General features: G+C 35.6%; 5 protein-coding genes across 5 annotated transcripts; 2 read left to right on the top strand and 3 right to left on the bottom strand.

Moving 5' to 3' along the window:
• The first annotated feature begins 1,274 nt into the window (after positions 1-1,274).
• LOC130511542 (uncharacterized protein At3g43530-like) lies at positions 1,275-4,498 on the top strand. Its single transcript, XM_057008655.1, has 6 exons — positions 1,275-1,421; positions 1,528-1,778; positions 2,378-3,103; positions 3,182-3,343; positions 3,414-3,885; positions 3,965-4,498. The coding sequence occupies exons 2-6, from the start codon at positions 1,542-1,544 to the stop codon at positions 4,324-4,326; spliced, it is 1,959 nt and encodes a 652-aa protein (XP_056864635.1). The 5' UTR covers positions 1,275-1,421; positions 1,528-1,541; the 3' UTR covers positions 4,327-4,498.
• Positions 4,499-12,674: 8,176 nt separating this feature from the next.
• LOC108834461 (probable pectinesterase/pectinesterase inhibitor VGDH2) lies at positions 12,675-14,851 on the bottom strand. The gene is made up of 2 exons (XM_018607797.2): positions 13,703-14,851; positions 12,675-13,617 (listed from the first exon to the last, which is right to left on the bottom strand). Exons 1-2 carry the CDS (start codon positions 14,739-14,741, stop codon positions 12,929-12,931), a joined length of 1,728 nt encoding a protein of 575 aa, XP_018463299.1. The 5' UTR covers positions 14,742-14,851; the 3' UTR covers positions 12,675-12,928.
• A 1,187-nt stretch (positions 14,852-16,038) lies between these two features.
• Positions 16,039-16,912, bottom strand: LOC108834460 (pectinesterase 5-like). The gene has a single exon (XM_018607796.2). The coding sequence runs from the start codon at positions 16,856-16,858 to the stop codon at positions 16,211-16,213; it is 648 nt and encodes a 215-aa protein (XP_018463298.1). The 5' UTR covers positions 16,859-16,912; the 3' UTR covers positions 16,039-16,210.
• An 871-nt stretch (positions 16,913-17,783) lies between these two features.
• LOC108834459 (probable receptor-like protein kinase At2g47060) lies at positions 17,784-20,620 on the bottom strand. The gene is made up of 9 exons (XM_018607795.1): positions 20,536-20,620; positions 20,205-20,443; positions 19,991-20,117; positions 19,625-19,645; positions 18,814-18,909; positions 18,419-18,575; positions 18,219-18,351; positions 18,033-18,119; positions 17,784-17,888 (listed from the first exon to the last, which is right to left on the bottom strand). Exons 1-9 carry the CDS (start codon positions 20,618-20,620, stop codon positions 17,784-17,786), a joined length of 1,050 nt encoding a protein of 349 aa, XP_018463297.1.
• A 4,525-nt stretch (positions 20,621-25,145) lies between these two features.
• On the top strand, positions 25,146-26,534 carry LOC108851286 (F-box protein At3g62230). The gene has a single exon (XM_018624692.2). It carries the CDS (start codon positions 25,146-25,148, stop codon positions 26,532-26,534), a length of 1,389 nt encoding a protein of 462 aa, XP_018480194.1.
• Positions 26,535-27,288: the final 754 nt, after the last annotated feature.

The following is a 27,288-nucleotide window of genomic DNA, read 5'->3' as shown; positions in this document are numbered from 1 at the left end:
GAGGAGAAGGGGTGGAGTCATGATCATTTTTTTCCGCTAAAAGTATTTTTATTCAATATTGTCTACAGAGACAATAGCATAATAGTTGATATGATACATCACATCAAGAAAGCCAGAACAAGCTCTTGAAAAATAATCTAATTCAATCGAAAATGTGATCTGACAATTCACGATTACAAGAAAAATTAATGATAAAATCCATACTGAATTTGGTTAGATGATGACAATACATTAATATCAAAATGATTTTGATTCGTGGTTTTTAATAATCGAAGTGCTTTCCCGTATTATAACGGGATGCAGTCATTACATTGCTTACACGATAAAATTTCTCCACATAAAAGATAGATTTTTTTCTTTGGTTAAAGTTGTTTCGAAAAAAATCCCTTCCGAAAAATTAACTCTAGAAACCATCAAATAATATGCAATAATCATTACAACAAAAACAGAGTAAAACGAATATATTTTCGATTAAAAGAAACCGGCAGAAAACGAAGATATTCCCAAAAATTTATAGAAAATATCCAAAAAACCATAATATTAAAGAACAAAAAAAAGATTATTATACAAGAAATTTCAGCGTCGGTGTTTAAAAAGCGACCGGCGCATAGTAACAAAAAATCTCTATTTTTTTCTTATCACTGGCGGCTAGAATATTGTTTCTGGAGTCATGATCATCTAATAGATAGTTTTTTCATTAAGGTTGCACCTTGATAGGATGACATTTTAAATGAAAAGATTAGTATTTAAAATTCTAGATAGGGTCTATTCCAATCAACAAAACCGTAAATAAATTTCCATTTTATGCTGAAAGGTATTTGGAGAATACCATAAATTTCGGTTATAAAATCTTCAATTACAAAATGGAAAAAAGAAACAAGGAGACTCTAGTCATCTTGATTGGTAATGAAGAAACTAAGGAGTGATTAAAGAAAATTCGTAGAAGTGGAGGCGACAAAAGTGAGAAGACACCTGGAAAAAAGCATGTGACGTGGGGAATGTGAAAATGTTGTCTTCTACGGGCATTGTGTCGGACCAAATTCTCGGATGACCTTCCGTACATCCAGAATATTCAAGGATGACCTTGTTATGTTTGTCAATATTTTAAATAGTTTTTATTTAATAAAAAGGTAATAAATAACAATTCTACCCTGAACATATTTCAGTATTTACGACCCAACCGATCCTAATTCGGGTCAGACCCACCCACCCAAAGAAAAGGATCTTTGATCCATTACTAAAAACCCCTACTCCCCGACATTCTTTACTTTTTCTTGTTTTTAGTTGAACTCGTTTTGTCCTTTCCTTCTCCCTCTCACTTTCAATCCAAAGTCTGTTTTTTTTCTCTTTTTTCACTCAAACGACCAAATCATACTCTTCTTAACTTAATTCCTCTCATCTTCTACCATCTTATAGTCAAGGTAAGAAACCATCATTAGATTTGGGAATTAGGGTTTGGATTGGGAATTAGGGTTTATATAAACTCGATTTGGGATAATAATTTTGAGGTTGGATTTGCTTTGACAGGTAGAAAAACGACAATGCAGCCTGGGTGTAAGAAATTTAAGCCCAATCCTGAACCGTTGGGAGAGGGAGAGCAAATCGGAGATAATGGTTCTCCCCCGCCGTCAGATCCCCCTCCGTCGTCACCTCCGGCTCAGACATCACCTCCGGCTCAGCCATCACGTCCGGCACAGCCATCACCTCCGCCTCCGGCCCCAGAAGAGGAAGCGAACGTCAATGATAGCGGTTCACATATTTCATCGCCGTCGCCAACGGTATGTAGTTGATTATTGTTGTTTAATACTAACTGACACTTAGATTTTTGTGAATTTTTGATCAAAAAAAAGATTTTTGAGAATTTTGAGTTTTGAAGACATGTATGTGGATTTTAGGGAGGAACAAACAAACAGTTCTGATGACATTTGTGACTTAATTTTGTTGACATGTGATTGTTATTTAAATTAAACTCGTATAGAATTCATATTAATTTTTTATAGTTGTAAAACTTGTATACATGTAGTTGAGTTTATCATGACAAGAGTATGAACAAGATTTATTTCTCTGTTTCTTTGTTTGTTCTTCTCTCTGTTTTTCTTTTTTTTTTGTTTTTCTTATTGTGTCTTGTTGTTTGTAATGTGAATCAAAATACAAAAAGTACAAATATTATTGAGTTTGTGTATACACAAAAGAAGATACATATAATGAAGAGTATGATGCTTTTTTGCTATTCTAGTCTTGAATGAGAGTATGAAAAGTATGGTTTGGAGTGAGAACTTGATAATCTAGTCTCAGATTTGTTTAAATAGAACTTGTGGAACTCGTAGAACTCGTACACTTAGTACAACTGCTGACGAATTTTGTTTTATGGTTACAGGATCATTCTACTGAGGAAGAGAGCGAACCAATGAAGCCTTTGGAGTTTTATTTCAAGCCCACTGAATATGCAAAGTATCCGAAGCTGCAATCAAGATGTAATCCATATAAAACCATGAAGACTATTAAGAGTCTAAAAGGGCCAGAGATGAGTTGGTTTGAGAATCATCCTCAGTTCAAACATATCATCCACAGGGAAATGGAAAAAAACAGAAAGGTGATGGGTATGTGGATGTTGCTTCTTCGCACGGTACACATAAACAATGGAAAGAAGGAAGCTTGGTTTGTTATAAATGGTGTTCCCATTCGCTATTCAATGAGGGAACATGGCCTCCTCAGCGGATTGTATTGCCATGAATATCCAGGAGAGCTTGAAAATTTGGGGAGTTACAACTTTGTGGATAAGCACTTTGGCCAACATGACATGGTAAAAGTCAAGGATGTCAAACAAAAGTTGGTTCAAATGGTAGATGCAACTCGTGATAGGCTAAAAATGGCAGTGTTGTTCTTTCTAGCCACTGTGATTAGAGGGACAACAAGGAATGTTCAGGGAAGCATTGATCCTTTCGTACTAAGGGTCGTGGAGGACATTGAGCTATGTGAATCGTTTCCTTGGGGAAGACTCACATTTGATGGTTGTATGGAAGAGATTATGCATCTGATGAATAATTATAGAGGCAGAGTGAAGGCTTCTTGGACGTTTCCTGGTTTCATTTTACCTTTGGAGGTAAAATTTAATATTTCTATCTTTGAATACAAAATTGTAAAACTGGAAAATCTGATGAAATTTGATGATTGTGTGTAGGTTTTGGCGTTTGAATGCGTCTCAGCGTTGAAGACAGAATTTCGGGTACCTGTAAAAAGTCCTGAAACTGAGTGTCCAAGAATGTGTAAAGGGAAGTTCAGAGATTCGGGGTCAACAGGATATGGTCTCGGAGAACTATATAAGACGCTTGATGATTCGAAGGTAAATATTTTTTTTTTTGTAATTTTGATAGTATACGGGGTTCTCGGTATCAATTTTTTTATTGTTGCAGGTTATTTGCAGTATTTTAGAGCCCAGGGATGGTGAGAGAATTCTTATGGCTCGCATCATGGAAGATTATGATTTGAACGAGGAAGATGACTTAGATCCTATTGTAGATAGCTGGAAGAAGGTTCTACGCAGAAGAAATGGAAAGATTTGGTGGGAGGATCTATGGAAATTAGACATTGAAGGACGGGCATATGAACCTGAACCTGAACCTGAGGCAGAAGAAGAGCAACCTGCTGAGCCTGAAAATGTATATCTGAAGGAGCAGTTACAGCAGATGATGGTGATGATGAAGTCGATGCAAGAAGGTTTTCAGGATCAAGTTAATCAGAAGTTTGAAGAGCTGAATGGAAGGATGTGTGCTGTGGAACAATATGTCAATAGAAAGCTGAATGAAGAAAGTATGGGTTTTCAGTTTAGTGATTACTGGAGAGGAAGTCACCGTATGAACAACTTTGAAACCGGCGGAACTTCAGGTATAACTCATTTCTATAAAAGTATTATTGGTGAATCTTAATTATATTTGGGAATCTTGTTAAAATTTGTGAAAAACAGGTGGTGCTGATGAGAATGGTAGTGCAAAAGGGACGGAGCCTCAGGATGCAGCTGTCGAGAAGATCGTTCCACAGGCCAAAAACGCTGGTCCTGATACTGCGGAGAAGACGGTTTCAGAAGCTCCAGATACTCCAAATGCTGGTCAGGAAGACGCTGTCGAGAATACAGTTCCAAATGTTGGTCATGATGCTGCGGGGAAGACGGTTTCAGAAGCTCCAGATACTCCAAATGCTGGTCAGGATGAAGCTGTCGAGAAGGCAGTACCAAACGCTGGTGGTCATGCTGTGAAGAAGAAAACGCCAAGGCCTAAAAGGATGAAAAAACCTTCGAGTGTCTGTGTTACTCCTTTTGTTCCAAAGTGAGTAATGGAGTGTTTGTTTGGAAGGTTGTTGCAGGTTTTTAAACGGTTGAGGTTGCAGGTTTTTTAACAATTGTGTTGTATGAAATGTTGTATGAAGTGTTGTATGAACGCTTGTAGTAGGTTTTTTAAATGATGTATGAAATATTGTATGAAATGTGTAGGTTATTGAAACTTTTATGGGTCGCTCCATTATATGCAGTTATATTGCAGAAATAATTCTTGGAGTACAACTAGTACAAATTGGTGCAACTTGTGTTATCTCCTTGTGAAAATAAGACAAAATGCCTGTTAAATCTGTTAAAACAGAATAACTAAAACGTGGGAAACGTGTGCCATCAAATCAAACGACCCCCAAAAAAATACAGCAGAGTTGTATTCAAAACTTTTAGTTGTACAGCTTTGTAAAGAGTTGTATTTTGATGGTTTACATATATTCTTAGTAGTATCATACCTAAAACTAATTTTTTTCAGTTGTATTTATTCTTTTAGGTGACTATCCAACGTTTATGATGTTTCTAATTTATTACATATAAATAAAGATGTGCATAGTCTCTTTTCCATTTTTAAAAGATTGATATTTCTAAACTATCCTTTAAAGTATAAGGTGTAATATGTGAAAATATGTTGTTTATATAACAAATGTTGAATCATTTTTTTTCCGTTACAAATATATTGCCATTTTAAAAGATTGATACTTCTAAACTATCTTTTAGTTTTTTTTTGCTAATCCCATATGAAAATGTGTGGCTCTTTTAACCAAACACAAATAATTACATTTAAGTAGTTGTACAAGTTGTACTAGTTGCACAAGTTGTATCCTTAAGTTGTACAAGTTGTATCACTCAAGTTGTACAAGTTGTACAAGTTGTATCACTCAAGTTGTACAAGTTGTATACGTTTTTCCAGTATACTAGTTATTGTTTGGTTCTCTTGAATTGTACCTAGTAAAACCAAATAAAATCTCTAGACAGAAAATAAAATTCTTAAAACAAAAATAACGTTCATGAAACACAAATAACAGCCGCAAATCAAACACAAATGAAACACAATCAACATCCTGAGCTCTCGCCATCAAGCCAGCTCGATAAGGGAGTATTTTTTCTCTTACTCTTACTTTTTTTTCGGTATTCTCCAACTGATGGGATTCTAGTCACTTGTTTTCTTCCTTTCTTTTTCTCATAATACGGAGGTAACACATGCTTAATTTGAATCTCCTCGGGAACGTCCCAATCTGAATGATGAGGTACTGGAAAGATTGTCCTACAATAAGCCAAGACCCACTGCTCCATCCAATAATATTTAGAACAAAAATCATGGATTTCAGGCACCTCATCCTTTGCTGCTTTTGAATACTTTATGATAGCAGCTATACCATGCAGACATGGATATTTGTCAATATCAAAACACTTACAGCTGCACGTCTTCATCCTCAAGTCAACCAAATAACGTTTTCCATCGCGACCCATCACGTTGTACTCGAGTAGAAAGCTGTTTAGCTCATGCACCACTAACTTCCTTGCAATTGGACATAGTTTATGCAACTCGCCATGCACACGCGGCACTAGTACTTGTGTGTCTGGTACTCCAGCAGAAATCTTCCTATATTTATTAAACCACTCAGATATTTTTTCCACAATCGCATCAATCATTGGCAACAACGAATACTGCCTTGCCTCTGCAAAAACACCGTTGAGAGATTCCACACAATTTGTGCTGTCTATGTTGTATCTTTCTCCTGGAAAATAACACCTCGCCCATTTGCTCTCATGAACACTTCCATCTAGATACTCAATAGCAGCAGGATACCGTTTTATAAAATCATCATATAGCTTTTGGAACTCAGACTCTGTATAAGCCTGAGCACAAGCAATGAATTTTTTAGCAAGAACATCTTTCCTGACGTGTGACACATGCGATTTCACATTCCGGCACAAATGATATATGCAATATCCATGCTTTGCCTGTGGGTAGACCTCATTTACCATATTGATGATGCTTACATTTCTATCAGAAACAAACACAAGCTTAGGATCATCTGGTATTAGTGTTTTCAGTATAGTCAAAAACCACTTCCAGCTTTCATTTTTTTCACCATCAACAACACCAAAAGCAATGGGATAATGATGATGATCTGGATCTTGAGCAGCAGCAACAATAAGAACTCCACCATGTAAAGTCTTCAGATGAGTTCCATCTATAACAATCACCTTTCTCATAGCCTGAAATCCTTCGATGCAAGCTCCTAATGCAAAGAATAAATACTTAAACTGGTTTTGCTCATCCACTTCTATTTCTGTGACTGTATGAGGATTCATCTTCTTTAACATGTGCAAGTAAGAAGGCAGCCTATGAAAACTCTCCTCCGAACTACCCCGCACATCACTAGCAGCTTGCTTTCTCCCTCTCCAAGCGGTAGAATACGAAACAGTAACACCAATTTTTCCTTGAACCAAATCTATGAGAGTTTTTGGAGGTGGAGTTTTAAATTTACCCGGATAATCTTCATGCAACATAGATGCAACCAATCGTGGTGTGCCTTTCTTCAGATTTCTGGATGTAGACGTAGTCAACCGAGAGCATGTATGCATCTTGTGGTATGTTCTGACCGAGAAAAAAATTGAATTTTCACTCTTTGCTACTCGTAAAAACCATTTACAACCTTGTCCACGACATTTTAGCAAGTATAGTGTAGGTGTTGACTTCACAGTATTAACCTCAAAACAGTTCTCATGCACAGCTTTATCTACTAAATCTTTCACTTCGTCCTTACTTCCAAATTGTTGACCAATAGCTAGATCAATACCATCGTCCCATTCAACATGCACAACCTCATCTGCTTGTGAATCACGTGTGGTAACAACCTCATCTGCTTGTGAGTCACGTGTGATATCAGCCTCATAATGCATATCAACGTTATCCATGTACACCGCTTTGTCTCGTGTAACATTTTCACCATCTGAAAACTGGGGAATAATGGCCATCTGATCATCTTCTCCTAAATGCTCGTTTACTGCGTCAAGAGAAATGCCACCCTCATTAGCTTGATAATCGCTTACAAGCTCCTCATTCCTTGAAAGATGCTCAAAACTCTGGTTTTCTGAGACAAATTCAGTGAGCTCCACATGAAGAACATTTCTACACTGTTCTTTGTTGACATCAATTAAATATCCAAAAACATCTTCATCATCGTAAATATATGAAGGCCTTTTGGGATCCACTATCAATGGGATATAGCTCAGATCAAGCTTGGTCGTAGATTGATCCACCTTAATCTTCTTTCCGATTCTTTCAACCAAACGAGAATAAGTCACCTCTTCCAAAGTTCCCTTCATCACTAAACTACAAATATTTCGATTCTTCCGGTTCCACCGTACATCTTCTCCCTCGTCTGAATAATAACCTCCATAGTCGAAATGTATAACTATTCCACGAATGTCATCCATTTGTTCTCTGCAAAATAAAAATAATGAACATTAATTTTTAAAAGTTGTACAGGTTGTACAAGTCGTTAAAATTGTACAAGTTGTACAGGTTCTATACTAAATAACAGTTCACCTTCATTTATAACGATTTCACTGATCTACCTCTACAGTCTGATTCTTAATCCTATAAACATTTCAATATAAAAATGTACGTGCAATGTGTAAACAGTACAGAAAATATTTATTCAACAAGAAAAATAGAGAGGGATCAAATGATGATTCAAACTAACCTAAAGCAATGGATCCAAATGAAAGAAAAAGAAAGAAAATTCACTTACATTTCATAAAATAAGGAAGATACACCGAAATCTTATCAGCACAACAACCTTAAAACTTTTCCTGTCGGCAACAAGGAAGAAGTGGAAAAAAAGCTGAAAATATTTAATGGTGGTTGAGAGGGAACTGGTTACGTGAGAGTAATGGAGAAGGGGAGGGAAGGAGAGAGACTTTAATGTCTCAACCAATAAGAAAACTCCATTTTTTATTTTTTTGTATATTTATTTCGAAAACAAAAAAAGGAAAGAAAGGGAGAAGGACTTTTTTGTCATCACAGTATTTCATTAAAGTAGGAAGGTTATATAGAAAAGGGGAAGGTTAGATAGAAATTTTGGACGAAAGAAGAGTCATCCCAGAATTTGGTCCGCATTGTGTCGTCTAACATTTTCTCGTGCTTGCAAAAATATGTTTTCAAGTGCGTGAGGTGAATTGTGACGTCTCCTTAAGTCCATCCATAGGCGAAGCATCTTTCATTAGCTCCTCTCTTTAAGGTTACGCATTCATTACCCATCCATCATGCTTGCCTCCCTTTTCTCCTCTTTCTTTATTGAAACAGGGGCTGAAGAAGAAGAGATGTGTAGTGAGAAGAGTCATGTGCTAACGTACGCAGACAAGGAAGGTGACTGGATAATGGTTGGAGATGTTCCTTGGGAGTAAGTACTTTTCTTATTTATTATAACTAATCTTTAAACTAAACACATTGCAATTTTGATTGATGACTACATATAATGATGTAGAAGCCTAATGGGGTTTAATTGATTATTCTATAGGATGTTCTTGTCTAGCGTGAGAAGACTAAAGATCTCAAGAGCGTATCACTACTGATATAAAAAGCAAAGCAAAGACGGAATCTAGGATTTGACCAATACAGTGAGGGAAGAAAGTTTTGTCATGATGTAAATCACTTGTTCGTCGGAGATTTATTCAAAATTGTGTTTCTAGTTCGCTACTTGATGTTAGTATTATTCGGTTGTAACTTGTAACGATGGAAAAAAATCAGATCCTTTTCAAGAATCTTTATGTTTCGTTGTTTATTAGATTTTTAGTTTCAGAAAAATTACTAGCAAGCCTATATATAATAAAACTACAAATTGTATATGAATTGAACTCACACATAAAAACTAACTAAATAATTGAAGATTGCTACATAGATAATTTTTCTAAGATATCTGCGTGAGCTACAATAAGGAATTTTAATACAACTTTCAATTTTAAGATTTAACATTATAATTAAAAGTTTGTGATACTAGACATCTACATGAGCTATAATTAGGGGTAGCAATCCGATTAAAACCAAACCAATTAAAACAAAACTGAATAAAAACAGAAAAAATCGTTTGAATTTGGTAATACTGAATAATTAAATGGATGTTATTTAAAGAATCACAATATATTTATAAAATTCAGTATATAAACCGATCAAACTGAATAAACAAAAGATAGATTAACTTAAATATATTAGTATACATATTTTGTAAATTTTATAATATAATACATAATTTATTTTATTAATATGATATTCATATTTAAGAAGTTTATTTTAACAATCTGTTACTTTGTTCTAAGTCTAAAAGTTATTTTCTTATTTTCATCATATTAAATAAAGCATAATTTGTTTTACGTTTTAGTGGTAAAATATTTGTGCTCTAATATAGATCTTTATTAATATTGTGATATTCCTATTTTTTTATTTTACTTTTAATCGTTAAGTAAAATAGAAAATATTATATTTGAATTTAGAGTACAAAGTATTTATTTATGATATTCATATAATATAATTAATAATAAATACATAATTTATTTTATTTATATGATATATATTCATATTTATGAAATTAACTTTGATAATCTGTTATATTCTAAATCTAAAAGTTATTTTTTCTTATTTTCATCAAATTAAATAAACATTTTTTTTTACTTTTAATTGGTAAACTATTTGTGCTAAAAAGTTCTTTATTAACATTATGATGTTCCCACTTTCTTATTTTATTTTTAAATAGTTAAATAATATTATATTTAAAATTTAGAGTGCGGAATATATACTTTAATGAATCTGATTTCTAACATATAAAACTTGTTATTTATTAATATTATGATATTTATATTTTCTGGTTTTATTTTTATTTGTTAAATAAAACAGAAAATATTCTCTCTAAAATTTAGAGTACGATATATATATGTTTTAAAATCTGATTTCTTATTGTATAAATTTCTGTATATTTTGACTCTACACTAATGCTTCCTTTCACTCTTAGGTAAGCATATCCTTCTTGTGCCAAGTATCCTTTCTCTATTTCTTCCAAAATGCGGCATTTCCCATTTAGTCATCTTTAACAATACTTTGTCTTTTTTAATAGTAGGCTTTCATTTGTGCTGATTTACCATACTTTGTCTTTTTCAATAGTAGGCTTTCATGTGATAGTGTTTTGTTTTACATACATCACATCAACAGTCGATCTGAAATTCCTTGTTCCACCACCATTTCCAGTTTTCTGGTCTGAAGATGCTCGTCATCTTAGTACGCCAGAAGTTGTACTCATCGTCTCATCCCATCGAATATAGGAATAATTTGTTGCGATGTTTCCTCCATCGTTTTCTTCGGTTATCTCTATAACCGGTTTTCATCTTGTGTCTTACGTGATCTTCGTCACATCTTCTTCGGTTCTTCTATAACCAATTCATGCTCCATTTTTTCTTGGGTAAGCAACCTCCTTTCTTGCCTGGTGTCTTCCTTTGATCATCATCACGTCTCCTTTGACAACTCATTTTGTTTGTGTCAGTTGATTTGAAAGACCGTTTTCATCATCACTGCACACATTTCTTGTGTTGTGTCTATCTTTTTTTCTTAACACTCTGACTTTTATTAAGCCATAAGGCAAGAGTTTAAGCAATACAAACTCATAAAAATTCGAGAAAAACCATACCAGTAGGTAGGGGGCATAAAGAAACGAAAGTAGAAGAGAAAAAACATAAGCACACACACGCACCATACTCACTTAGTAAAGGAGATAGACAGTAGCGTTGTGATAAGGGAGAGCCACTAGCAAGTTCTAGCTTCCATATCAGTGAGATCTTGAAGCCAAGCCGGACCTCCCGTTGCAACATATGACTGGTACCTACGATCTGCAGTCACACTGATTGCAATCTTCTGGGCAACTACATTTCTTGTGGGAAGAAAGTGTTCCAGCGACCAGCTTTGTGTCTATCTACTCTATTAAAATAGAATCCTAAATTTATCTACCATAAAAGTTTTCATTTAAGTTTTGAATTGTTTCAAGTTTGTTAGTATATTTGTTAGTATATTAATTACTTAATTTATGGACCATTTCAAATTAATTACATTATAATTAATTATTATACACTACCAAGATTATAGGACCGAACAACTTAAACAAAACCAATGTTAAATCTATTTAAACTTATATCATGATCCGAAATTAATAATACAAAAACAAACGGTTTTCTACCAATACGAGAACCATAAGTATATCTCTTCTTCGTATAGATGATATTATCCTACAATAATAAACTGCAACATAAAACATTCGATTACTTAATATTTTGGCTATCTCTCATAATAGTTCATGTTCAAAAAGATATTACGCTATCATTTGTCCAGTTGATAACACCGTTATCTGCTATTACGTTAGCAATATAAGAACCATAACAATTATTTTCCGTTTGGGCTCTGTTTATATTTTGAGATTTAACAAACAAATATCTAATTATATTATATGTATGTCAAAAATATACAACAAATATATATTATAGTCTAATTTATATTAGAAAAATATAAATATATAAAAAATTAATACCCATAAAATTTTATGACTTTAAATTGTATAATCTAATCTCATAACTTGAAATTATATAATATACTATAAAAATATATTAAACTATCTCACAATTTTTTTTGCCCAAACTTATTATATTAAAAGTAAATCCATGCAATATTTGAACCAAAAATGTTAGATCTTTTTACCAACAAATTTATTTATAATACACCAAAAATATCTCTCCATACACGTATCTAGTAACAATTAATCTTAATACACCAAAAATGTTTTTCCTAGGTTTTTCTTCTAGAATTCTTTGCATATTTTTTTTCTTTTTTTTTTTCATCTTTTGTATTTCAGTTGACCCTTGGATCTTAAAAGTTCTGATACCATGTTGAAGTTTATTTCTACTTGAACAAAGTGGAAATAATATAATTGTGAAGGCTTAAACAAAAGAGACCTGGACGAGAGATTGAGAGATGAAATCTGCAAAACTCTTGTTTTATTTATTCTCGACAACTTTTACATTATGATAATATCCAACTTACATAGATTATTACATAAATGAACGTAACTCTTCGTAATGATACGTGGCTATGCACCCAGTGTATTTTAAATATTTTAGAAGAAACACTATGGGTTAAAAGAAACCAAAATTTACACATAATTTTACATAAATATTTTGGTTTGTTTGCTTTTACTAGTGTTAGGTTTGAAGCTGTATTAGTGACAAAAAAAGGTCTGAAGTTGTATTCATCAATCATTATGTTTAGTTCATATTGTAAAAGAATAGGGTATATATACACACAGCAAAATTGTTAGGAGAAATTCATTGATTAGGATAAAAAAGGTAAAACAACTGAAACAACATTGGTTTTTTTTGGTTTTTTTTTTTTTTTGCACGTGAAACAAAAGCAATCTTATACAAACTTCATCCCATAATGTCTAGAACCCCCTATATTGTATAATAATATCAAAAAGAGCCCTGGTCCCCAGAGACGAGGTCGTATATACCTCTTTACATAATCACATACTGTTTTATTAGTAAATTTTAGTTTGTTTGTTTTTCTTACAATCCAAGCTGGACAGGCACGTTGGCTTCTTGAATCCAGTTAACCGGAGTCAACCATTTAGCGACGGTGTACTTTTCAACCTCAGCCGCAGACTTAGCGATCTTAGCCCAAGGAACCCTAGCAGCAGTGTTAGCTCCTGGTCCACGGTTATTGAACTCAATGTATTTAGCTGTTTTGTGGTTAGCTTCTCCTTTCCATTCTGACCATCCTTCTGGCTTAATCACATCACTAATCTCAGTTCCAATAATAACGGTGGTGGAAAATTTCTTCCACGGGCGTCCTAGGTACGATTTGGTGGTTAGTTTCTCAGCTTCGAGATCTTTGTCTGCCATGATACGGCAGTTCTGAAGAACGATACCGATCTTGACCGCTTCACCTTTCATGTTACCGTCGGCTGTTACGTAGTGGGCCTGTCCCTGGCTACCCTTTCTGATGAGGATTAGAGAGTTTTGGATCACGGTAGCAGATTTTCCGAAGATGAAATCGACTGTACCGGATACAACAATGTTCCTGTAGAACTGACGTCCGTTGTTGACGTAGAGTGTGTCTTGGAAAGCGTCAAATCTACAGTTGAATATGACCGCACGGTCTCCGTTCACACGGAATGCGACCGCTTGGTGTCCCAATGGACCAGCAGTGTTCTGGAATCCGATCCATTTCGCCATGAATCCCTCAGATTCAACCTCTGCATGCATGCATATGCGTATAATTAAATATCAACGCAATATATAGTAATCGATAATAGAGGTTAGAGTTTAAATGAGACTTACGAACGGTGGCACTGAGTGAAGTAGTGGTTTTGCTAAGGGCAACACTTTTGTCATTAGTAATGATGGTTTTTGTAGCACCATCTCCAAACATGAAAATGTTGTTCTTCTTCTTAGGGATTCTGACCATTTCCTTGTAGACACCAGCCTTGATATGGATAATGCAACGTCCAGGGTTTTTCTCCGGGCAAGCGTTAACCGCTTCAGAAATCGTCTTAAAGTTTCCACTTCCATCCTTAGCCACCACATGAGTCGCCTTGATCTTACCGCCACTACCGCCTCCTTCACCGATACCATCATCACCACCACGTCCCACCTGAGCCATAAGCTTCCTGTCTTTGCCAGAAAGCCATTTCGGTAGTCCCTTTGCGTCGATGTCTTCAAGAAGGCGACGGCCAGGAGCTCCAATTCCTCCCACATCATCGACTTTGAAACCCATTTGGGACATAGCGGTGACAATAGAATGGAAGATATCGATAGCGTTACTGGTCAAAACCTGGGAGTTAGCGATTCCTTCAGCCATGATTTTTCTTAACTCCACTTCTTCAATGTCATCAAGACAATCGGATTGGTAATTGAAAACTCCGGTTAACCATTGTTTAAGCTGGTCAATTTTACTTCCGCTTTGCTGAAGGTCTTCACCCATTTCTTCAACAATGGTCTCAAGATCCTCAAGAGCGTATGTCAACACTCTCTTGCAGTACTCAAGAACGGCTCTGGTGGTCTCGTTCATGTTTTTCCCCAAGCTTTCTTCGGTTGTAGCCGTAAAGTTTGAGGATTTTGTGATGGCGTCTTTTGTAGCCAACATGAAGGCTTTGATAAGCTTGCTTGGATCATCGCTTTTGACTGGTTCAAGAGTTTTTGCGCATGAGCCTTGGTCTGTGGTTGTCTGACATATTGTCTGAACTGCTTTCTGATGCGAGTTCAGAGTCTTTTCGCCACCTGCATCACCACCTTTGTGAACAAAGGTGACAACTCCTATAGCAACACCCACCACTAGAAGGATGGATGCCACAGATATCACAATTTTTCCAACTGCCATTTTTTGTTTTATATATTGTCCCCTTTTTTTATTATTTTGTGTGTTTTTTCTCTCCCTCCGGGTTATTCAGGAGGTAGATAGGAGAGGAAGGGGATTTTTATTGAAACAGAGCCCGGTGGATTGTTAATGGTGCATTGAGAGGAGATTCTTATAGGAGTTGTAGTTTCTAAAATTAGGGTTTAATTTGCATGAGCTTTGCAAGGATGGAGAGATTTTAGGTCGTTGAATGGCTACAAATTCTCTAGTCTAATATTAACTTTGAGATTAAAGATTAGCCACCACAAGATTATTTGATTATGTCCTGATCAAGAGGTGTAGTTTTGATTACTAAAAATAAAAATATGTAATTTTTTTTTGACAACCAAAATATGTAATTTAAGGATGAAAAATAGTTTATTATAATAATCTTATTGATTTTAGGATTTGAGAGAACATACAAATTGTTTTGGACTATTCATTCCTAACATTGCTGAAAGCATCTTCAAGAGTTTGATCTCATCCTTTAAAAAGTTTAAATTATTTGGAAACTAGAAGAAAACAGGTAGTTAAAAGATTGTGTCTATCCTAGCATTTGATTCGTGAAAATTTCTTTTTAGACTATAATGTTCATGTGCATTTTTATGTGTGAAGTTAATTTAATTTTATATAACGATAAGTAGTGTTGTTAAAAGATTCGAAATGGAGTGTCTTATGACGTGATTGTCAAATTGAAAGCCGAAATCATATTTTCCGACGACACTCAGATTTAAAAAAAAAGAAATATGGTTTTAGTCTCAATAAAATGGGCTATTGTACATAGTCAGGATGACATTCCACTTGTATTTACGTCTAATAGAACGAGTGAGCGGGACAAACACATTAATATAAACATCACCGTGATTTTTTTTTCTCAGTGTACATAAAAGAAAACAATTAGAGGAGACATGTGGTACAATTTGAATAAAACATATAATTCCATTATCAGTTCTAGTAATGGCTTTGTATGAAAATATATAATTGTGTTTTAGCAAAAAAAAAGGTACAATTGTGGAAGTTATGCCTCGAGTTTAGGTCAAACACCACATTAGAAGTTCCAATGCGTCACTCACTTATAGAATTGGCAATGAATTAGAGCTATTTAGTATAATCTGTGGTATTGATCAATGAAGCTATAAGTTTGATGAATGTTGACATGCAGGTCATGAAAGCATAAGCAAATGAAGCCATGGTTTCATGCATCAAATACTATATAGATATATCAAACTATGGAGAAACAAATAATCACATCGTCAAATAAATATCTAACAAATCGTTAACAAAAAATAAATATAATATTCCATTAATATATCCTTTCCTCGAATCCCGTCCATACATGTATATATAGAACCTATAGCATACAATCATACATGACAGAACCTAAAAATGATTCCATTAGCGATCGTTTTAGGCATTACACGACATCAAGTAATAATTACATCTCCATCCTTTCATCAGTAGTAATAAGATGACAATGGTGGCGGTCGGGGCGAAGTGTCTTCCTCGTTCAGCTTCACCTTAATACCAAAAGTCTTAAAAATAGTATTCAAACCATTAAACACATCATACGAATCACTGCTTAGATTCTTCCCAACTCCAATCACACTCTCCACTTCCTTTAACAACCTCTTATCATCAATATCATCCAAACAAGTCCAGTGATACCCCATGATCGACATTAACTTCTTCTTACACGTGAAATAGTTATGAGCCAACGTCGTTACATCTTTTCCCGTAGCTTTCCAAAACTCGGTGAAATCTTCCAACGCGTACTTCAGGTTTTTCTCGCAGCTGCTGATCGCTGCGGTTGAGTTTGATGCATTTTTTGGTTTGATTTCTGAGAGGAAAGCCACACTATTTTTCACGGAAGATTCAGCCGCAACCGCTAATGCGCGGATCAATTCAATGGGGTCATTGGTAGGAACGGGTTTAAGGGTTTTGCAGCATAGACTTGTGTTTGATTGGATTACGGTGCATACTCCCGCGACTGCTTTTGCGTGCGGTGTGAAAAGGTAGTTTGTGCGTCTGGCTGGTGTAGCGGCTGCAAATGCGGTGACGGCTAAGAAGAGAAACAATAATATATGTATGATTGGAGTGTTCATTGTGTTTTTGTATGGACGGAGAAAAAGAGGATAGGAAAGGAACGGATTGGGAGGAAGAAGAGAGCTTAGGTATAGAGATATGCATGTTGTGCATATTTATAGTTCGTCTATATTTGGTAGATATTATTAGATCTTTTTATTTATTTTCTAGGTACTTAACGTATCGTAGGGAGGGATTTTCGGGTTAATTTCAGGCTGAACAGTTAACGTTTCGAACTAATATTTTTGCTATATTTTAGTTTTACGTTTAATGCAAATATGGTTTTAAGTGATTAGTTTTTTTTCTGGTGAAAAAGAAAGAGTTATGGGAATTATACCGTTTTAAGGTTTTTTCCGGTAGGTTGAAGCAGGAGTGCCTTACCGGAAGAAAGTATGGGAATAACATGATCCTGACCTGTTCCCATATTACAAGAGATCAATGATCATTTTCTTCATATACAGACTTCAAATTATCCTCAGATTTAGCATATTCATGTTATTATACCAAGAATAACTTAGCATATTCAGATTTAGTTTAGAAAATATTTTAGCAAAAAAAAAATAAAAAAACTTAGTTCCCAAAAAAAAAATATCAAGAATAACCTAAATAGGATTATTTGCTTGGATATTTTTAGATTATTTGCTTGGTTTTAGAGGAATTTCAGTGGGGATTTGACAATCCTCAACCATCAAGATATGATGGTAACATGGAAATACATGTCAGGAGGCTTGGCTTTTATAACCATATCGTAACAATTGTTTTGTTTTCAATTACACCCACATGTTTTAGATTCAAGTGAAACACAACAATTTAGTGATCAAAAACATTAGGATCAATATCTTAAGTATATGATATTATAAACTGTATTAAGAAAAAAACTTTTAAAAGGTGACAGGCCTGACGGCCAAGAGTTAACACACAACACTAAGGTTCTCCTCCCGCAGGTCAGGTCCGAGCATTCAACATAGATTGAAGAGCAACCACGACAGTTCTCATGTTTGGTCTGAAGCTTTCTTCGTATTGTATACACAATGCAGCAATAGCGGCAAACTGCATTATAAACAAAAAAAACAATTAAACGTAAATACATTTGAATCGAGGAATGCTTTTATTTTTCCTCTTTATTCTGTGTCTTATAATTAATATGACAGTTGATAAAAAAACTAATACGACAAGACTAGTTTTGATTTATACCTTAGCAACAGCTCTTGGAGGGTAATCTCCTTCGAGTCTTGGATCAACACACTGCTCAACTTTCTCTAAACTTAGATTTGGTGTAGCCTAAGGCAAAAGCGTAGTTTTGGAATTTTAGTAACATGTTTGTAATGGGAGATAGTTCAAATTAAATATCTTTGATAAAGAGATCAGTATATATTTTACCCATACGACTAAACTTTGCTGGCCTCGAGGCAATGTATGATCAACGGGCTTTCGACCTGTTAGAAGCTCGAGCAACACAATACCGAAGCTGTATACATCACTCTTTGCACTCATTTGCCCAGTCATTGCATATCTGATCAAAGAGAGAAAAAATAACATATGAGAGTGAGAGTGATAACTAAAGATGACAACAAACTTACTCAGGGGCATGATAACTAAAGGTTCCAAGAACACGACTCGAATGAAGGCGTGCTGCCATATCAGGAGCTTGGTTTGAAAGATCAAAGTCAGCGATTTTAGCTACACCATTATCAAAAATTAGAATATTGCTGGACTTTATGTCACGGTGGATGATATGTGGGCAGGGGCGAAGCCAGAGTTATTTTTTCCTGGGTGCATACAATTAATACAAGTTAAAATAAATATTAAATATAGTGGTATTATGGAGAATCGAACCCGGTTGTTTGGAAGATGAGGGTGCACCTTTAACAAGTAAGCTGTATCAAACATAATGTCCAATGTAAAAATTTCAAAATCCAAATTAATAAGGGGTGCACGTGCACCCTCACTGTTCCACCTAGCTTCGCCACTGTATGTGGGTTCGCCTTTTCATGCAAGTACTCAAGCCCTCTTGCTACACCAACCGCAATACTCACTCGTTGATGCCACGACAAGAGTGGACCTGGCTTTGCTCCCTTCACCAGGCCCGGCTTTGACCACAAACATTAGATGCAACCGTATGTGGCCTACTATTTTGATAAAATTTTAGGGCCTAGTTTTTTTCATTTGCATTACTTATAAATAAAGAAATTTGTTATGTGTACTGCTGTATATTGTCTATAAGTAAGGAAGGTGGTGGGCCGTGGACATCTTTTATGTTATTAAACATGAGTAAATTGAAAGATAAGAAAAAATGGAAAAATATTATGATGACAACAAATATGGAAAATAACTGATTTAGAATAGTTTTCTTCTGGTTACTCAAAAAAAAAAAAGAATAGTTATCTTCTAAATTAATTTTTTTTCTTAGCAAACATTCTTTCACGCTTGTAGTAATGTTCACAATTCTGGTTTCAGTTGTTTCAGTCGAAAAAAACTTTTCGAAGCTGAAGTTGATTAAGTCTTATTTACGATCAACTATTTTACAAAAATTGAATAGTTTAGCTATATTGTCGATTGAAAAGGATATGATCAAGAGCCTTGATTACGAGAATCAAATGGATAATTTTATAGGAAAAAAATACAAGAAGATCTATATTTAAGAACTGATAATTTTTATTAGTTTTTAAAATATCGTAATTTTTTTATTATAGACTTGAGTTTTTTATCGACAGATTTTTTATATATTTTCTAAAGGCCTCAGTTTTGTATTTCGTATTGGACCATGAATATCTCAGGACCGGCACTGCCCTTCACACCTTTCCTCCCTGAAGAAGCATATGATAAGGGCATCTCTTAGAATATTAAATTAATATAAAACAAAATTACAATTAAACTCTAAACATGAGAAACTCAAATCAATAATGTTATGATTCTTGAGAGTCTACTGTTTCTTTTTTCTTTCTTTTTTGTTCCTCTCTTTTACTTTTGATATTTAATTCACTAAAAACTCAGGGTCAATTTGATACTACCGGTGAAGACGACCTAACATCAACAAATTCAGTAGAGATACAGGTTCAATTTGATACTATCGGTGAAGACAACCTAACATCAACAAAATCATCCTCTCAACTGCAGTAAAGAGACACAAGTATTTTATTTCTCCATTGTACCATGAAGAATATCATGAAGAGATCCGTTTTGGGCAAACTCGAAGACAAGTATCCGTGAATTCCCATCAACAGAGTAACCAAGCAGCTCAACGAAGTTTTCATGTTTCAACCTAGAAACTATTGAAACCTGCAGGTCAACTTTTCCAATTTTTTAAGAAGTACGTGATACAACAATAAACATGTATTATATATATAATGCATATGTACACCAAACCTGGGCAAGGAATTCCCTATCAGGCTGTTCGTTATACTCTAACTTTTTGATTGCTACAGGCTGATCATTCATTAATACACCGCGATATACTTTTGCATATGAGCCTTCACCAACGAGAAAACGTGGTTTGAAATCATTTGTTGCTTGGCTAATATCATCAGCGAGCAGAGCGGCTACTTCTATTGGCTGCACCTTCACATCTTGAGCACTATTTTGCGCAGTGCGCTTTCCATCATCTCCTTTACACGCATCCAATCAAGAACACAGTTATGAAAGGAAGAAACACGTTTTTGTTTATTTTGAGAGAGAAACCAAGTTATAACTCAAGTACCTCCTGATTGTTTTGTCATATTCTGGTCTCCATAATCAGCAGCTTCAACCAAATCATCTTTACGGAAACAACAGAAGAAGATCATGATCAAGATCAGTATAACGTAATCTAAAGGGATTAAATCTGTGTATATATCATTTCTGCGTTGTGATAAAAGAAGAAGTGAGACCCACTTTCTTAACTAGATTATACATTTCTGGAATAAAATGATATGGAATGATAATTTCAAAGATTCCAAAAAAGAATTTTACCATTTAACTTAAATGGAGTAAAGGATCATTCCATCAATTCTAAAAAATAAATACAAAAATACAAAAAAAATCACTATAATTTTGATAGGAAATAAATATAACAAATCTCTTTTATTTTTAATAACATTTCATTCATCTTATTCCATTCATCTTTATTTATTTTTATTTACGTTTATCATTTATGTATCAACCTTTGACAGCTCATTAAAGTCCCTTACAGCAACATTATCAGTTAAAATCTCGACCAGTTTCTAAAACAAAAAAAATAATACTATTATAACAATTTGATTATGTTTTAGTTGAGCAAAACAAATTGAAAGCTTAATAAAGTGACATATGTCCTACGGGGTTTAAAACCAGTGCTTAAAAGGTTTGTATTAAGAATTTTCATTTGTTCTCTCTCTAATATTAACTGTTTTTCATTTTCTTTAACTGTTAAAAACCTCTCAGCAACTTGCCGTTGGAGCTCCTCTTAGCGCTGAAAGACAAACAGAATCAAGATAGACTCCAAATTCATATTTCAGTATTTAGTGGGTCTCATACTTATGAGCAACTTAACGAAGCCTGCTACGAGTATTATTTATAGAGAGAAATTAAGATTCCTACCAAGACATTTTTGGTTATTTTAGCAATCTATCGAAAAAATAGTAAGAATTCGATAAGTTAATACTTAATAAATTAATAAACATACTAAATAAATAAAATTTCTCGGTTCTAAATTAGGTCAGTTTAAAATATAACATAAATTGCAAAATAATAATAATAATAATAATAATAATAATAATAATAATAATAATAATAATTCTATGTAAATATAATGTAACTCGGCCACATATTTCACATCTACTATCATTTCCTCTGTAACCAAATTCTAATCTACGCAATATCCAACTTTTTTTGGTAATCATGTTAAATTTCACAAAATCCAAATTTTAGATTGAGTTTCACAAATTTTGAATTTTGCAAATACATCACTTAATAGTTATTGACCGGCAACCTTTTTTTTTTTGGATCGAACCAAACTTTCATTACTCTTAAATATGTTTAACCTCTAACAGAGGAGGATACAACTAGGCTATTGACAGCCAAACTAACAACAATAACTAGGCTATTGACAGCCAAACTAAACACAACAACATGAAAATAGGGGATAGAAAGGTGATACAAGTCCCAAACAGAAACCAAATGAAATCGTATCACAACATCATAAGCTTCTTCCAAGACCGCATCTAGTGTAACCCGTGAGATCACACCCACTGCACCATACGCAGAGGAGAGCATTCGAAGGGAGGAAGATCCTTGCAATACCAACGAAGCTTGTTCATCCATTTCACTCTCTATAGGAGGAAATATTAGGAGATAAGACTGATTCAGATGAGGGACAAGCGGGAAATCATAACCCGCACCATCCATATTCATCGGAGTAAGAGTGACTATGATTTTCTCTTCTACCTCAAAAGGAAGAGTGGTAGGGAGGTCGAAACAAGACCTGATTGAAGGCCAGTCAACACCCCCAAATAGTAGTAGTAACCTGTATATCACAGGAGGAAAAAGCCCGTAGGCGAAGGGAATGTCATCGACACAACCCAATATAAACCTGTATATCACAGGAGAATGGAGCTCGTAGGCGAACAGAGTGTCACTTGTAGACACTAGGAGACCATCACCATCACCAGTCTTTATAGCCAGCCATCCTGGGTAGAGGCTTAAGAGTTGAGATCTGGGTAAAAGCACGAGGAGATGGTATGGGAGCGTCGCAGCTTCGAGACTCAAGCGTCGGAGTTGGAAAATCGAGATCTGATATTCGGGTCTTGGCTTGAGAGATGCTGTAGAGGTGAAGTAGAAGCGAAAAGGGACAAACGCCGCAGGTATATCCAGAGGTTCTGGCGGAAGGACGGTAGAGGGAGACGCCAGCGAACGAGGAGCAGACCCCATCATCAACACGGAGGGGGGGAGGGACTGCTTCAGAGGGTGGAGAGCTAGGCGGAGGTGGAGGGGGTGAAGGAGCGGAGGAGATCCATCGGGCTCCTGGTACGGCGGTGGATCTGGAGGAGGCCGGGGCCACAGCGGAGGAAGAGGCCTGGACAGCAGACAGAGAGGAGCAATCACCATCATCATCACGAAGGAGGGGAGGAGCTGCTTCAGGGGGTGGAGAGCTAGGCAGAGCGGAAGATATCCATCCAAGCGGCGCACATTGGGACTCGGGCCTGAGAGGTTTCCTAGGGCGAACTCCTTTTTTCTCAGCTGAATATTGGATGCTCAAACATCTTATGAATTTCATTCTCAAAGAAAATTACATCCTACCGGCAACCTATTTAAGAAACGATAAAAAATGGGGGAAAATGAAAGAATATCATGCATCTAATTTTTTCATTTGCAAATTGCAATACTATTATTTGCACTCACAACCCAAACATTTAAGTGTAATTAGCTCTATAGACAAAAAAAATGTGTCGTTACTTTTCGAGAAATAATATGACCATGTTGCCCATATTATTCTCTTCTCACCGAAAACATAAAATTGTCAGGTTTTTTTTTCAGTTTATAATATTTCTGATAGATTTTGTTAGAATTCGATATTTAATTTACCAAGATTTCATTATGTCACATTCTACAGCGAACTATTATAATAAGATACCATCTTCCTCCCCCTATTTCGATATTATCCAAGCTTCTTGTTTTCATTTTTTTGTGTATTCTCTCTTACCTGATTACAAAACCTATCTTTCGAGATACTCTTTGAGCATAAGAAAAGTTGTTCCTGATGGAGGATGATCTTGGCTCAACCCCATGTTGCCTATTCTGGAGTCGATTGCTGCTAGAGAAGTACTAGTTGATATTAGGGTTACCTCTTACCACAAATCTGCTCGTGTACCAAACAAGGTAACAGATGTTAATTATACTGAAAATTCACAAAAACGTACATGATGCCAGTCAATTTTTGACCCGGAAAAGTTAATCAAGATTGCAATGCGGGTTGCTAGCAATGGGTCATCTCAGCCCGCACTTCTATTTCTGAAACCCACTTTTTCACTAGGTCTATCTCAGGATAGACGCCAGCCTGGTAAGACAAGTGTCCCGGGTGTGAATGATAGAGATAGACACATTTCAGGATGACATTGATGAATCACATCAACATGATGAGCAGACTGTCCAGCCTTTTAGAAAAAGAAAACATCTCAAAGTAGTTCCTAGAACCTTTTTGGGGAGTATGTATGCGGTAAAAGATTACTCAGTCAGGCATGGTAAAAAATTCCTCAGTCAATGTTGTACCGGCGCCAACATTGACTGTGCAGTAAAATTTAGCAAACTCCTACAAAAGCTTAAATCTTCGTTGTACGTCTTCATTTACAAATTAAGGCCCATACATGTAAATTTTTTAATTACCATGTCAACTAAAAATTTAGACAGTTAAGTGTTTTTTGCATTTTAAATGAATATTCTATTCGGCTACATTTATTACTCCCTCCGTTTTCTTTTATAAGTCGTTTTAGAGGAATTTTTTCGTTCCAAATTATATGACGTTTTCGGATTTCTATGTAAAATTTATTAACAGTTAATGTTGTATGACCAATGATAATATGTCTTCTATTTTTTCATTGGTTGATTTGTGGTTGTGTAAATAATTAATGATGTTTTTGTCTAGAAAATATAAGAAATTCATGTTTTTCTTAATCTATGTGTAAGATTCTAAAACGACTTATAAAAGAAAACGGAGGGAGTATTATTTAGTTGACATCGTCATTAACCCTCTACAATATTTGCAATGTCCCTTCTAGTATGATCACTGTCATATATATAGGGGACAGTCTAGACAACAAAGATATTTTGGAACTTGTTGATAGGTCTTCTCCATTATCTACTAGAAGCCCTTGATTTGGTTTCTCAAGGCGCGTTCAAGTCAATGAACGAGTGGATGAGGTTTAATCTGCCAACAGTCACTGTACGTATGCAATTTTAGCAAAAATCTAACTCAAAATCTTTTTAAGATTTTATCATATCTAAATAGATCACGCCAGCTATTACTCCTACGTAGGAAGATCACTATTGTCAATTTACTATTTGCCACATCACGTACGATTTTAAGTTTTACTGTTTTTTAGTAGAGAAATAATATCCCACTTTTCCTTTGCTTTTTAACAAACCAACTCTTATTAATTTATTTAAACGATTCGAATCGGCGCTAACAATGAACAAAGAAGACGAGGGGTTTCAATACACAAAACCGCCATAGAAAGCCAATAAGTCGCAACCTTTCAGTGACTCATATAAAGAAAAAATAATAATCCTTTTTATTGTCTCACTAATCGTCTCTCTGAAACTTTTTATTTTTCTCTCCAAAAGAAAAAATCAAAAGAAATGGATTCAAGAAGAAACCAAAACAGGTTATCTAATCTCCCGGAACACCTCTTGGTTCTGATTATCTCTAACTTGCCCTTCAAGGAAGCCGTGAAGACAAGTGTCCTCGCTAAGCCGTGGAAGCATCTCCATCACGGAACGACCAATGTCTCTTTCAAAGAGTCTGACTTCGTGAAACGCTCCGTTTCGAGCAGTGAAGAATCCTTAAGGGAAGCTAGGGTTGCGTTCGTTCGCTTTGTGGTTAACTGGGTCTCGAGATTTCCGGGTGACGTCATCGAAAGTTTCGAACTTTGTCTCTCCAAACCGGCGGGATTCGAAGCCGAGATCAAGCACTTGATCGAATTCGCTGTGTCCAAAAACGTCAAGAACCTAGTTCTTGATTTCTCTGACCTTACTTGCGTCGCAAGTAACCAAGCGAGACCAGCGGTTATGTTCCAGTTGCCGGAATGCGTTTACAACCAAGCAAACGTCGAGTCGTTGAAGCTATTCGCGTGCGGTTTCAACCCATCACGGTTCGCGAACCGTTGTTCGTTCAAAAGTCTCTGTTTTGGTTGGATCGAACTCGGGAAGATCATGATTTTGCTATCTAAGTCGCCTCTTCTCGAGTCTCTAACCATACAAAACTGCTGGAACGTCGGTTTAGAATCAATAACCGGAGATAACAACCGGTTGAGGGAACTGGTTTTCGAGAATTGCGATTTCGCCACGGAGTACACTATGCTCGAATTGCCTAACATTCAGGTCTTCAAGTACACTGGAACGTTCCATTACTTTCAGTTCTTGACAGTGAATAGGAGAATGGAAGAAGCGTACTTGGATTATGGAACAGAGACGGATGACGAGATGGGACAACTTTTATGTGATCTACTTTACGATCTTTTGTCGGCTAGGAAGCTAACGGTGTGTCCTTTTCTCGTTAAGGCGATTAAAGACAGTGACGATCCGGTTCGGTTGAAAGCACCGATGGAGACGAGACATTTGGTGATCAAGACTAATCTTGTACCGGATGAGTTTGTTGGGATCAGACTTATGATCAATAGCTGTCCTGAGTTGGAGACTCTCACTTTCCAAATGCTTCCTCCTGTGTCTGTGGCAAGGACCAGTCCTGGATTCAATCCGAAGTCGTATTGGACGTATCCAATTAGTCACAAGTGTTTGAAGAAGACGTTGAAGGTGGTTGAGCTCAGGAGTTTTACTGGAGGTACGTACGAGTTGGTTATGTTGAAGTATTTGATACGGACGGGTTGTGTTTTGGAGAGGGTTGATCTTTATTTGCCGGTGGGGACTTCGGAGAGTGAAAAGGCATCGGTGCGTGTGATGATGAGGACACTAGGTGAGGATGGAGTTGCATCTTCGAAGCGTTTATGGATTCGCCATCACGATGGTTGAATAAATTGTCAAGCCTTATCGAAGACTCATATACAAGTATTAACTGTTGTTACTTGTATATTCGAATTAGAATGTTTGGTTAAAATGGGCATACTGTGTTTGTAGCCTAACATTTGCAAAACCTTGTTTAAATCAAAATTTAAATGCTGTTCTTTTTATTAGTACTATTTCAGTTTCTTTGTTGATCTGTTGAATGATAGCAATGACTTGTGGTCAAAGCTTGAGAACAATGATATTAAACAAGTTAAAAGATAATAAGAACACAATACTTTTTTGGGCAATTGATATTTTGCCTCTTTTTGGGCTTTTTCATTGATTTATAAAGAAACGAAACAAAGGTTGGAATCATTGATTCCTACAATACTGGAAGTGGGAAAAGTGGGAGTTAAGGTTCCTAAACTATAGGATGACTTAGTCTCCCTTATTAACAGCTAGAACAAGGACTTAAAACAAATAACAATAAAATAGAAATAAACTAAACTTCATCTTCACGTCACCTACTTGCGATTATGTATTCCGGTCCGGTTCAGCACTCTCCGGTTCGGTTCTGCAACTCCATCATTGAAACTTCTTGGCTTGGCCTCACTCACTCATGGCCATCTTTCTCACGTTCTTTTGTTCTGACTTGTACACACTGTTTTTGTTCCTTCTTTATCTCTGTTTATACACTTGTGTTACAACTTAACACAAACATACACATTTCTCTGTTTTTCACTTGTGTTTCACTGTACATAAGCTTACTCTCTGTTTACTC

The sequence above is a fragment of the Raphanus sativus genome, chromosome 4, assembly GCF_000801105.2.
Source record: "Raphanus sativus cultivar WK10039 chromosome 4, ASM80110v3, whole genome shotgun sequence".
Lineage (NCBI taxonomy): Eukaryota > Viridiplantae > Streptophyta > Magnoliopsida > Brassicales > Brassicaceae > Raphanus > Raphanus sativus.
This window is presented reverse-complemented; position numbering and strand designations above follow the sequence as displayed.

Excerpts from the sequence above, each read along its gene's own strand:
- LOC108851286 (XM_018624692.2), top strand. The coding sequence starts at position 25,146 with ATGGATTCAAGAAGAAACCAAAACAGGTTATCTAATCTCCCGGAACAC.
- LOC108834459 (XM_018607795.1), bottom strand. The coding sequence starts at position 20,620 with ATGATCTTCTTCTGTTGTTTCCGTAAAGATGATTTGGTTGAAGCTGCT. Across the intron at positions 18,910-19,624 it reads GAGGAAAGGTGTGAAGGGCA|CAAAGCCAGGTCCACTCTTG; the intron begins GTGCCGGTCCTG and ends TGGTGAAGGGAG. Across the intron at positions 18,352-18,418 it reads TTTAGTTATCATGCCCCTGA|ATATGCAATGACTGGGCAAA; the intron begins GTAAGTTTGTTG and ends CTCTTTGATCAG.
- LOC130511542 (XM_057008655.1), top strand. The coding sequence starts at position 1,542 with ATGCAGCCTGGGTGTAAGAAATTTAAGCCCAATCCTGAACCGTTGGGA. Across the intron at positions 3,344-3,413 it reads AGACGCTTGATGATTCGAAG|GTTATTTGCAGTATTTTAGA; the intron begins GTAAATATTTTT and ends TTATTGTTGCAG. Across the intron at positions 3,886-3,964 it reads TGAAACCGGCGGAACTTCAG|GTGGTGCTGATGAGAATGGT; the intron begins GTATAACTCATT and ends TGTGAAAAACAG.
- LOC108834461 (XM_018607797.2), bottom strand. The coding sequence starts at position 14,741 with ATGGCAGTTGGAAAAATTGTGATATCTGTGGCATCCATCCTTCTAGTG. Across the intron at positions 13,618-13,702 it reads TTCACTCAGTGCCACCGTTC|AGGTTGAATCTGAGGGATTC; the intron begins GTAAGTCTCATT and ends GCATGCATGCAG.
- LOC108834460 (XM_018607796.2), bottom strand. The coding sequence starts at position 16,858 with ATGAACACTCCAATCATACATATATTATTGTTTCTCTTCTTAGCCGTC.